Source organism: Drosophila melanogaster, chromosome 4 (genome assembly GCF_000001215.4).
Source record: "Drosophila melanogaster chromosome 4".
Lineage (NCBI taxonomy): Eukaryota > Metazoa > Arthropoda > Insecta > Diptera > Drosophilidae > Drosophila > Drosophila melanogaster.
This window is the reverse complement of record NC_004353.4, coordinates 873,980-886,246: the sequence shown is the minus strand read 5'-3', so window position 1 is coordinate 886,246 and position 12,267 is coordinate 873,980. Positions and strand designations below refer to the sequence as shown.

At 32.3% G+C, this 12,267-nt stretch overlaps 1 protein-coding gene and 1 non-coding gene across 9 annotated transcripts in view, besides 4 other annotated features; one reads left to right on the top strand and one right to left on the bottom strand.

The window, feature by feature from the left end:
• Nucleotides 1-53: part of a mobile genetic element that runs on past the window's edge.
• unc-13 overlaps nt 1-12,267 on the top strand; it is a 44,508-nt gene that overhangs the window by 26,085 nt on the left and 6,156 nt on the right. For 2 of the 7 annotated variants that reach the window (NM_166793.4, NM_001258498.2), the window contains exons 4-18: nt 356-487; nt 785-793; nt 2,606-2,680; nt 2,885-3,104; nt 3,166-3,286; nt 3,524-3,630; nt 7,255-7,396; nt 9,053-9,377; nt 9,458-9,730; nt 9,793-9,951; nt 10,008-10,133; nt 10,537-10,704; nt 10,763-11,044; nt 11,780-12,001; nt 12,087-12,253. In NM_166793.4, the coding sequence (NP_726614.2) occupies nt 356-487; nt 785-793; nt 2,606-2,680; nt 2,885-3,104; nt 3,166-3,286; nt 3,524-3,630; nt 7,255-7,396; nt 9,053-9,377; nt 9,458-9,730; nt 9,793-9,951; nt 10,008-10,133; nt 10,537-10,704; nt 10,763-11,044; nt 11,780-12,001; nt 12,087-12,253 (2,528 nt within the window). Of the gene's footprint in view, nt 1-355; nt 488-784; nt 794-2,126; nt 2,202-2,605; nt 2,681-2,884; nt 3,105-3,165; nt 3,287-3,523; nt 3,631-4,297; nt 4,405-7,254; nt 7,397-9,052; nt 9,378-9,457; nt 9,731-9,792; nt 9,952-10,007; nt 10,134-10,536; nt 10,705-10,762; nt 11,045-11,779; nt 12,002-12,086; nt 12,254-12,267 lie in introns of all 7 variants that reach the window. The other 5 variants (NM_001258497.2, NM_143692.4, NM_001297788.1 and 2 more) reach the window with 3 other exon arrangements.
• Nucleotides 1,143-1,237: a mobile genetic element.
• asRNA:CR44029 (antisense RNA:CR44029) lies at nt 1,495-6,873 on the bottom strand. 2 transcript variants are annotated; one of them, NR_123750.1, is made up of 1 exon: nt 1,495-6,873. The 2 variants fall into 2 exon arrangements; NR_073620.1 differs by having other exon boundaries at nt 2,845-4,776.
• Nucleotides 8,620-8,858: a mobile genetic element.
• Nucleotides 10,290-10,368: a mobile genetic element.

Here is a 12,267-nt window from a genome sequence, read left to right as displayed (position 1 = left end):
CACATTAGAGTTACGGGTATCTGATAGTCGGGCAACTCGACTATAGCATTCTCGTTTGTTTTGTATTACATTCTGTTTAAAATTTTAGAATTACAAAATAAGTGTTATCGGACGACTTTCGCTTATTGCTGCCATATATAACAAACATGAAATCAAAGAGAAATGTTAGTAAAACTTTAAACATATTTCTATTACTTATAATCATAAAATGGTCTCAAAGGGAATATACCTTTCAGAATATAACCTTTTTAAATTTTTTAATGCGATACTGAATTATTTCAAAAATTGATTTATTCACTGGCAAGTAACGCCTTTCGTATATGCAACCTTCTGTAACACATAATACTTTTTCCAGAATGGAGGTGGTCCTGGAGAAGTGGGATTACGTACAAATGGTCATCCCGGTGACAATCCATTCTATAGCAATATTGACAGTATGCCGGACATAAGGCCTCGAAGAAAATCCATTCCTCTTGTGTCTGAGCTGGTAAGTTCTTTACAAATTTTCCACACTGTTTCCCTTGATGCAAGGATTTAAACAGTTAATTCGTAAAAATAGGTTTTACTAAGGCAGTGGCAGATCCAGGAGTACGTTCAGCGGATTTGCAATCAAATTGTTTGTTTATTCATTTTTTTTAAAGTTTCGTGGGTCAGTCACTGATTTCAAAAATTGTATGGAAAAAATAAAGGAAAATATATTAATCCAATAATCTACGACTCTGCTTACTCTATCACACTATTTTGAAAATGTCGTATCTTACGTCGATGATTTTATGGACGGCAGGTTCTCAAGGTATAGACTGAAGATTTTTAATAAAAAAAAGTTATTACAAAATGTTAACTAGCCATTTTATATTAAACATATTTTCTATTAACCTTTTAAATTCACTGAAATATGCAAAATTCTATTGTTGTCTTTATTTTAAATGTAGTTTAGCACTTTAGACTCCATAAAACACACATTTAAGAATTACCGACTAATATCCGTATGGTATATGACCGAAAAATAAAAACAAACCCTGTTGTGGAACGAAATCTATTAATAATCCAGAGCATTTTAAAGAGCAATCAAATAGTCCAAATTAACATTTCAAAATGTAAGGGTGAATTGCAGTCTTTACCCATTTTTGAGTATAGAAAGCTTTTGAGCAGAATCAGTAGCCGAGTCGATCTGGCCATGTCCGTCTGTTTGCCCGTCTGTATGAACGTCCAGATCTCGCAAACTATAAGACCTAGATAAAGCATGCAGATTCTAATGATGTTTGTGCTGAGCAAGATTGTTTCAGAAGATTGTCACAAAGACAAACCGAGCACAATATAAGTATAAATATATTATATTTTTGTTTAAGTGGCGTCAATTTCTATGATTTTAATTTACCTCATTGACGTACCCTGAAGAACAAAGGAAATACAAAAGGACGCCAACTATAAATGGTTACGAATACATTTAAAAAAAAATTTTTTAAATAAACAAATAAATAAATAATGTTTTAATAATAATATTTATTAATACAATATAATATTAAATTATTTAATTTAATATATAATTTCGTGCATGCGTACAAAAATACACTGTAGATTATTCAGGATTTCAGAGAATAATTTGGTAGCCATCATAACACCGTTAAAATGCTAATTTTGTTTAACATCGCACTAGTAAGACCCTCTAAAGTTTTTTCTTAACTGCAATATAACAAAAATTTGATTTAGAAAACAAACTTCTTTCATTTTAAACAACAAGAAAATATATGTGTACTTTATACAAAAAAGACGTGTAGAATTTAATCAAAGCCTTCGTAATTGCTATAGAGGAGCGGACTGGCAATATAGTTTTGTATTCGTAAAAAAGGCCAGTGTATTTGGCCTCATTCATTTCTTCTATTGCAAACTTTCAAATCGATGGTAGCGTAGAATATAATTCAGGATTACTTAAATTCGATGTCGTGCGAAAGCCAGTAAACGAAATGGCATACAAATTGATTTAGTAAATTCCCCATCTTAAATTAAAAATAATGTAATTGACGACGTTGTTTGTTTAAAAAATTAATATGTTTAATGATGCATCTTACGTAATTAATTTCGTGAGTAATTAATAATTTTTGATTCTTTTGGTCACCGGCTATCAGGCGAATTATCCTAATGCGCCCTCGAAAATGGATCAATGTTATCTCCTAAGTTTGCAAGAAAATGTCGAGACCACGGTTGGTAGATAAAACACATACACGTTTGAAAGTATATCTATTATAAAGCATAGAAAGATCATTACAAAAATACGAAAATCGTACAGTATTACAGTCGTTTAAAATTATTAAGAAAGTATACCAATGGTACTCGTACATAAAGATTCGTGCACTTTTAATTGTATTTATCTCAAAACTCTTATTATTTTATTAACTCTTATTTGTGTTCGCATTCTGCCTGTAACGCTTTTTATTAGCGTAATTAAATATTTCTTAAGTATCTTCAGTAGAGCTGTGATGAAGAACGTTTATTTGGCTATTATGTTTTAACGCCGAGATTGAATAGAGATCTTTTAACATAATAAAATTTATTAAATGCTTAAAATGAACTCATTGATGTCTAATTCCTCGTTACGTCCCTTTAGACAATGGCCGCTACAAAACGAAATGCTGGACTCACATCTGCTGTTCCACGTGCAACGCTGAATGACGAAGATCTGGTAAGGCCATTTGCTTAATTTTTAAATTTGATAAAATATACATTAGAGCTAGTGCGCAAATAAAATGACCGTAAAACCTGTTATTTTATAGCGTTGGCACATTTTGCTTGTTTTAAAGTATCTTTATATTTTATTTGGTTTGAACAGAAGGAAATGTTATTTGATTTTTTTTGTAATCTATCGTTATCTGTTTCCAATCCATAGAAAATGCACGTGTACAAAAAAGCTCTACAAGCCCTGATATATCCTATATCCTCAACAACGCCCCACAATTTTTTGTTATGGACTGCTACGTCACCAACGTACTGCTACGAGTGTGAGGGTCTTTTGTGGGGGATAGCACGACAAGGGGTCCGTTGCACTGAGTGCGGTGTAAAGTGTCATGAAAAATGTAAGGACCTTCTGAATGCGGACTGCCTGCAGCGTAAGTATATTCACCACACATGTACATTTAAAAAGCAATAAATTGTATCCTACAATCAAAGGTGCTGCCGAAAAAAGCTCAAAGCACGGTGCGGAAGACAAGGCTAACTCGATTATTACAGCGATGAAAGATCGTATGAAGCAACGTGAACGAGAGAAGCCTGAAATTTTTGAGTTGATTAGGTAATATTACATTCAATAGTAAAAGTTGACTAGTGCGTATAATTACAGTGATAAAGCCTTTAATTATTTTAATTTCAAAACCTTAAGTGGGGGTAATAAGTTAATCTAAACAAAATAATACTTGATGTTATGCAAACTCCAACTCTTAAATACTAAAATAAGTAAGCTAGTTTGGTAAGCGGCCAGAACTATTACACACAAAAGAAAGTTAACTTTAAAATGGGATTCATTCACTAGAGCCGTGTTCAGCGTTGAGGAGAAGAGTCATGCCGGTCATATGAAGGCTGTGAAGCAAAGCGTCCTGGATGGTACAAGCAAGTGGTCGGCCAAAATAGCAATCACAGGTTTGAAAGTTTCCTCTCACCGTCCTAGTTTTCTGTTGTCGGTTTAATTTAAGTTGGATGTATGTGAATGTATTTGCAATTCGCATTGGAATGACACGCTGTATTCATTATTATTATATTGGTATGTATATAAAAATACAACATTGGTTTACAATAAGGAATGTGAGATTTTGTGTAACTGTATTTAACCTTTGTATTTTAAAAATGTGTGATATGCATGTACGCATTACATACATGTATACATGAATCCACATATAAAATAAGCTGCGAGTTTATTTCTATTCAAAAAGTTTACAATTTTTTTATTATTATTCAGCAGTCAATAATCTTATGTGGCAAAGAACAAAAGCGTGTAATTTGGTTCTAAATGGGGCCAGTATTATATTAGCCTCGCGGCCTAATTTCATGTATGGGCTCGCCGCCCTAACATGTAAGATTCAGTTTTTAGCTTTTGCTAAGGTAAACACATAAATGGAGTCAATAAGAAATAAGTTGGGCAGTCCTCTTTGTTGTTATGATATAATAATTTAATTTTTTAATCTGGGTACAGGGTAAATAAGTGTGCGCACCGCCTGGCCAATAAAAATTAGTATGTTGATATTTAAAAAATTTTCTTGGAATGTCTAAAAACCCAAATCAAAAATATATGTAACTAATTTAATTTAAGGATGACATTCGGTGTGGATCCCGATACACACATAGATTCATTAGAGCAGGCTGAGCACGCAACAGTTGAGGGAACATCTAAGTGGTCATGCAAACTAACAATTACAGGTACACAAACAAAGCCATTTGGCATTGCTTACCTCATTTTTATGTTGTCTTATAATTTTATCCTTTAATTGCATCCTAAATTTTTATTTTCAATTTTACCACTACAAACTGAATTCCTATCAATTACTTAAAAGCAAAGGGTCTTTTTTTCTTGGGCTTGAGATTAATATAAATAAATGCATAATTTGTTGTTTTACGTGATACGGGGAAAAAAGGGTATAAACCACCTTACTGTAGTTTTCGTAAACGATATTTAAATTTTATTATTTTTACATTTATTTTATAATAAATTTTGCTTTTTTACTTTGCAAAAATAATACTTCAAATTTGTTATTTCTACTTCTAATGAACATTTAATTGGTTACTAATTTTTATGATATTATCCCATATAGAGTTATAAATACCCACAATAACATAATTATATTTAAAGTAGATTGATTCAAATGTAATTTCCTTAATCACTGGAAATGTTCCTTTATACTTTAGTATTATCTACCGTGAATATTATTTATATATGAATGGGCTACTAAAAGAAAACTAATGATTTTATTTTGTACTTTTTTTTAATGGAAAATCAAGAGAGAAAGGTATAGTCGAGTTCCCCGGTTAACTTATTACAGGTTAATTTTTCCAATGCTTTAATATTTTTTCTCTATATTCTACCGTTATTGCAGAAAATGTTGAAACTTCTCGTTGGCACATTCACTAGCTGGGTACCGGGGAACTCGACTATATTACTATTACTATTGTTTTAAATATATTTGCATAAAATTGTTCAAAAAGTTGGTCAGGGACGGGAAAAATGAATTCAAAATAATAGTTAGTCAGCCTCTTTTGGATAATAGTAGCTCAACATTTTTAATCTATTATTCAATAGCAAATACGGTTACAGATCTATTACCATTCGCTGCGTAGACCAAATTGTTTTATTGTTTTCAAGATAAAAACCAATAATTCGGTGCATTACTTGAACAAAATATAATTTCTGATGTTGGTATAACATTTCTATATATAAATAAAGGTTTCTAAAGAAAGGTTGATGCTTTTCCGTATAATTTTTGTAAATAAATTTCTGCTTATTTTTTCAATGTTCGTATTCTTTTATGTGTTATTGTACTCCGCAGCAAAATTGTAAACGTATGTCTTAACACGCGTATTATTTTTGTTTCAATTCACATTTTAGGCATTTAGGTATAATTGCTATTGTTGTTGGTCGAATTGGTTTGCCTTTTACTATAAAAAAAAATTAACAAAAAACTGGATGTTATGTTTTCATATCTATAATGTAATAAATTACTCACAACTAAATATTTTAGATAAATAAGAAAAGCATTAAAGTATTTAAAATTATAGCGGGTTTCACTTCTGGCTTTGTGGTTTTTTAAATTAAAAAAGCTGCAGTATATCTATGTTATTATTTTTAAAGCATTATTTATACTATATACTGGTCCATAAATATTGTATTTCTATGATAGATGTTATTATGTACTGCGTTTATCCTATGATATTCCATGATTTCTTAAAAGCGTATAGAAAACTTGCCCCTGATAGTCAAATTCTTGCTTTTCATCTTCTAAGCTGATAGGGATTACTAGTGGTTAAAACCCCCTGTAATTTGAAAAACAAACTCTCCTGACTCTGCTTATGTATAACTATTTAATAATTATAGGATTTTTAGAGAAGAATACAATAGGCAATAATGCGCCTATACAAAAAATTTAATTTTTGTATTGTAGTCTTTAATGAACATGGAAGAAAGTTTGTTTCGGCAAACCGAAACTTATTGCCCATGCAGTAATAAAATTTTTATTTAATAATGCGTTTTTAATCAAACACATATTTTGTATGTATGTGTGTCCAATATAATCACATGTACACACACAAATGAGTTAGTCTTACTTGCATTAAACACCACTGAATTAAAAAAAAATTTTGTGAAATGGAAAACTCTCTTCAATGACTTGCAGACTCGGGGACTTTTTAAACTACTATAGTTTGTTTGTACATATAAGCGCAGAGCAGTTCTCAGACATTTACATGATTGTATGTATGTATGTTTTAGTTAGGGCATATGTACATACATAATGTACACTGTTTCAATGCAAGTTGATGTATCTTTTTTTACATGTTTATGTTATATAGTTATATCTTTTGAACCTAATATTATTCCTTAACTAATATATTGCATTAAACTGTTAATATAATTCCTTTTTTGTATTTATACAGAACTGAGTGTTTTTTGTTCGATAACCATGCATATTGCCGATACAACGTACATAGCTTAAACACTTACATACCTATGTACATGTCACTTGCATATTTCTGACTAGCAATCATGTGTACATAAATGTATATACTTATATTATCTTAGTGATTGTGTATATGTACATACATATGTGTATATGTGACAGAGCAATCCGGTCAGCAGCACTGCACTGTTTCTGCTGAGCTGCTTTAAAGATCATTACTAAAAAGACTCCGTTTTTCTCTCTTCTTCTTTCTCCCTTGAAAATCAATTTCTAACACTGAAAATAAAAACCAACAAAATTTAATCATTGTTAAAATGCACATAATAAAACTTCTTCGTTTCAACCCCCAAAATCGTATTGAAATTAAATTAAAAAAAATTCAAAATCCTAAATTGTAACTATTTTACAATCAACACAAACATCAAATCAAAAATGGCGACAATGATATGAAAACGATACTTTCTTACATCTGGAACATAATTTTAATCGTAATGCAATATTCGATAACCACACTTTAAATTGTTGGTTTTCGGATTATGGTTTTGGAAACGATGAACTGATGAATTGTTGAACCGACTATATTTGACCTGGTTTGATGCAGTGATTTGTGCTCAAGGCCTGATAGCGAAGGATAAAAGCGGTACCAGTGATCCATATGTGACGGTGCAAGTTAGCAAGGTGAAAAAACGAACGCGAACAATGCCGCAGGAACTTAATCCTGTGTGGAACGAGAAGTTTCACTTGTGAGTACTTGTGCCCTAAATTGAATCCTTTCCTTAAACTCCGCAATATCAATTGTGTATGCTTATAAACAATAATTACACCAAAAATGCACTCTCACTTATGTATACTAAAATTAGGATCACTATTGTTTTTTATGTCTGAATTCAGAATAAGAAATAATCTAGTCAAGGGCGACATTGCAATGATCAATATATTGGTATTGGTATATTGATATTCTATATGAAAAGTTTACCATTAAGAGTATCGTTTGAAAAAAGGCATTTGAGTAATGAATAATATCTAACGTCTTTGGATTGATGTTGTTCAAGAACGTGAATGTATACTTAACCATCTTGTTTCGAATTAAAACGTAGAAATATCAATTGAAGGCTCAGTATAAGTTACTTATTGAGCAACCACTACAAATAATTTGTTTCAAGATATATGATATAATATATATATATATAAGATATATGTATATATTAAGTAGAACGCTGATTTGTTTTTTTGAATAGGACAAAACCGTAGCGTAGCGGGCGAAATAGACGGGGTTTCAACAGAAATTCCCTAAAAAATTTCGGTGATAAAAAGGGACTATTGAAAGCTGGTTAAAAAACAAATAAAACAACATTTCTGTCAACTTTTTCGCTGAAGTTTTACACAATTTTTGAAAATATAACCTTAGGAAGACTTACAGGAAAGATCAAGCAGCGAAGGCATTATAGATTTGATTCTTTCTACAGGCCGATGAAACAAAGGATCTTTAAATTAATCAAAGGCATATACCAAACCTTTTTGGATTGTTTTTAATTTTTCGTTCCCACCTGATGGAACATAACAGAGCTCCCTTAAATGATATGATTTCCCACAAATGTTCTCATACATTTTACACAAGAAACTAAATTTTTTTTAACAATACTTGTTAACAACCTAATTGCATTTTTTGTTGCTATCGTCTGACTCAACAAGCGAGTTTACCCTATGATTTTGATATGGCAAGTTGGCAAGTCTTTTAACTTTTTTTAGTTGAAGAGACATCATTTAATTATCTTTACCAATGAAGTCACATATGGGCTTATACGGAAACTAGACTATTAACGTCTGTCGGCCGTCTTTTTAGAAGTCAGGAACCTTAAAAGGTAGAAAGTTGAGATTAAACTTTCAGATTCCCGAGACATACGTAACGTATTATAAATTCTGTGCGAACTTGAACTTAGAAAGGTATAGTTCTTGCAACACTCATTTAAATATTTTACGGATTTCAACTGAGACCAGATCTATACATTTTTTATAAAGTCTGGACTTTAAATTCCAACGCTTTATTTAACTAAGGAGGTTTGTTACACATAGATGCATAGTACATAGAAACACAAGCGTTAAAAAATTATTTAATTGTCTTATAAAAAATATTTATGGCTTCCACCATAATGATGCAAGAGTAAGAGGTCTGTCCAAATAAAGCTAGATATAAAATTATTTAGCATTAGAAGAGTATATCAAATTATAAAATATTAGAAATTACACAATTTTTCTTGAATTTTTAATATACATTTACCAAATTATTGCAAATATTCAAATTATGATAATTTGGCAAATGTATATACAAATTATAATAAGGTGTTTACAAATGTTGTATTACTATAATAAATAAATTATTTTTTATTGGGTGGATGTAGCGAGTGCCACAACTCCTCCGACCGCATTAAGGTTCGTGTTTGGGACGAAGACAATGACCTAAAGTCGAAACTGCGCCAGAAGTTAACTCGAGAGTCGGACGACTTTTTGGGACAAACAATTATCGAGGTTCGTACTCTTTCCGGTGAAATGGATGTATGGTACAACCTGGAAAAGCGCACAGATAAATCGGCCGTATCAGGCGCGATACGGCTTCACATATCTGTTGAAATAAAGGGCGAGGAAAAAGTAGCTCCTTACCACGTACAATATACCTGTTTACACGAGAACCTCTTCCATTATCTTTGCGAAGAAAATACCGGAATGGTAAGTAATAAATAGAGTAATCTATTAAATAAAAAGTTTCTTTCTACCACATATAATGCAAATTGACATTCATGTTAAAGGTCAAGTTGCCAACTCAAAAAGGGGACGATGCTTGGAAGTTGTATTTTGATGAAATACCCGAAGAGATTGTCGACGAGTTTTCGATGCGTTATGGAATTGAGAATATTTATCAAGCTATGACACATTTCCACTGCTTGTCTGCTAAATACCTATGTCCTGGGGTACCAGCTGTAATGAGTACCCTTTTGGCAAACATAAATGCTTATTATGCTCATACGACTGCTTCGTCAGCTGTATCGGCCAGTGATAGATTTGCTGCCAGCAATTTTGGGGTAATCAATGAACAATTATTAGTATAATACGCCATTTAAAACGGCAACCTATTGTTTCTTAGAAAGAAAAATTTGTTAAGTTGCTGGACCAGTTGCATAACTCACTGAGGATCGATTTGTCAATGTACAGAAATAACTTTCCTGCATCGAGTCCAGAAAAGCTAATGGATCTAAAATCTACAGTTGATTTATTGACCAGCATAACATTTTTCCGCATGAAGGTAATTTAATTATATATAAAAATATATACTAATTTATTATATATATACCAACCTAGGTACAAGAGCTATCTAGCCCGCCGAGAGCAAGTACAGTAGTCAAGGATTGTGTTAAAGCATGCCTTAGATCCACTTATCAATTCTTATTTGAAAATTGTTATGAACTGTACAACAGAGAATTTCAGGTAAACATGTATAAAATATGTCGGTAAGCATAAAATATAATATAATTTTAAAATTTAAATAACTTTAAAAATGCAGACAATGTCGTTCGTAAGCATTTCGTAGACGGTCCGTAGTAATGCCCAGAATATAAAACGGTTCTACTTTTCGAATAATTTGATAACGCCGTAGTCGAGTTCCTCTCCTAGCATATCACCGTTACTCAGTTAGCGGGAGTGCAACTAGAAATTTCAAAATATATATGTTGGGTATAGAATCTACAATATCTACAAGATTTTTACAACTTTGAATATTGTGGTGGTTTTTTGTAATATGTAAATGTAATATCTTGTAATATAAGATATAATATAGATATATCCCTCACTTTTTTATTTATTGAACAACTTCTTGTCTTACAAAACCCAGGTTGATCCCAACGAAGCAAAACGTGCACCAGATGATCATGAACCCAAGCTTGATAGCGTCGACTTTTGGCATAAGCTAATAGCTTTAATCGTATCGGTAATAGATGAAGACAAAAACAGTTACGGAACCGTTTTAAATCAATTTCCGCAAGAGCTAAATATTGGACAGGTAAACTTATTTTTGTTGCTCTTGAGAATACAAATTTTACTTTAATACACGTATGCAGTTATCAGCATCTTCAATGTGGCATCTCTTTGCTGTGGACATGAAGTACGCGCTCGAGGAGCATGAGCAACATCGTCTTTGCAAGTCATCGGCTTATATGAATCTTCACTTTCGAGTTAAGTGGCTATATAGTAACTACGTCAAAGAGGTGCCTCCCTACAAAGGAGCGGTTCCCGATTACCCAGCATGGTTCGAGCCTTTTGTGATGCAGTGGCTAAATGAAAATGACGACGTGTCATTGGAATACCTTCATGGCGCATTTAAGAGGGATAAAAAAGACGGGGTAAGACTGATAAAAATCTTTCGTGACGTAAAAGAGACCTGCTCGAGAACGTATCTCATAAAGATATGAAATTTATGTATTACCTAATTTAAGTTCTTTTATCATTTTGGAAATAGTTGGGTGCTATTTGTGCAGAATCTCGCAATAATTTACTTGTTATGTTTTATGTTGACCATAACCATATCTCTTTCATTCATCATCCGGAAAGGACGCGTTTAATTTTTGAGTTTATTATGTGCAAGATATGATCCCCTATGTACCTAAGCCTGATATATAACTATATTGATACAAGTTGAGTAAAAGGTTAAATGTATATTAGGTTCGTTGAAACAGGCAGGTACTACAGATAATATGTTGAGACTTAGCATGCCGCTTCAAGAGGCATAGACGCAGCACAAGTTTGTTTTCAAATGTCCCAACGCCCACTTCAAAGTTAGATAGTTTTTCATATTTTTATTTGTCTTTTTTTTTTTTTAAAGTAGACATAATATAGTAAAATGGTAAGCCGTCAAGAAAAACTAACCAAATGATAGTTAACCTATTCAAAATACTTTATGGCATCACTATAATTATATTTTCAAATTGGGTGATCTAACATCTGGTAGGAAATCCCTCAACCGATGAAGATATCACCTATCATCGCATGAATATTTTGTTTACTTGAGCAGGTTTTTAAATGATAAAATTTATATTATAACCAGTTCCTTAATTAAAACTAATTGCATTGTGTTGTAGTTTCAAAAGAGCAGCGAGCACGCGCTCTTTTCAAATTCTGTAGTCGACGTTTTTACGCAATTGACGCAGTGTTTCGATGTTGTTAGCAAACTCGAGTGTCCTGATCCAGAAATTTGGAAACGTTACATGAGACGTTTTGCTAAAACAATCGTAAAAGTGCTAATAGCCTATGCGGATATTGTGAAACTTGAGTTTCCAGAGCATATGAAGGATGAAAGAATTGTGAGTAGAAAAATAAGTCGAGTTTTATTTCGATGAGACGTATCCATTACGATTATGCCCCCATTTTTCCCCTCTGCGGTAATAGGCTTGCATACTTATGAACAACATTCAGCAACTAAGGGTGCAGCTAGAAAAAATGTTTGAGTCTATGGGTGGGGATAAGCTAGAGGAGGATGCAGCCAATATTTTGAAAGAACTTCAGCAAAATCTTAACTCTGCGTTGGACGACTTAGCTTCACAATTCGCTATCAGGTTTGTTTCACTAG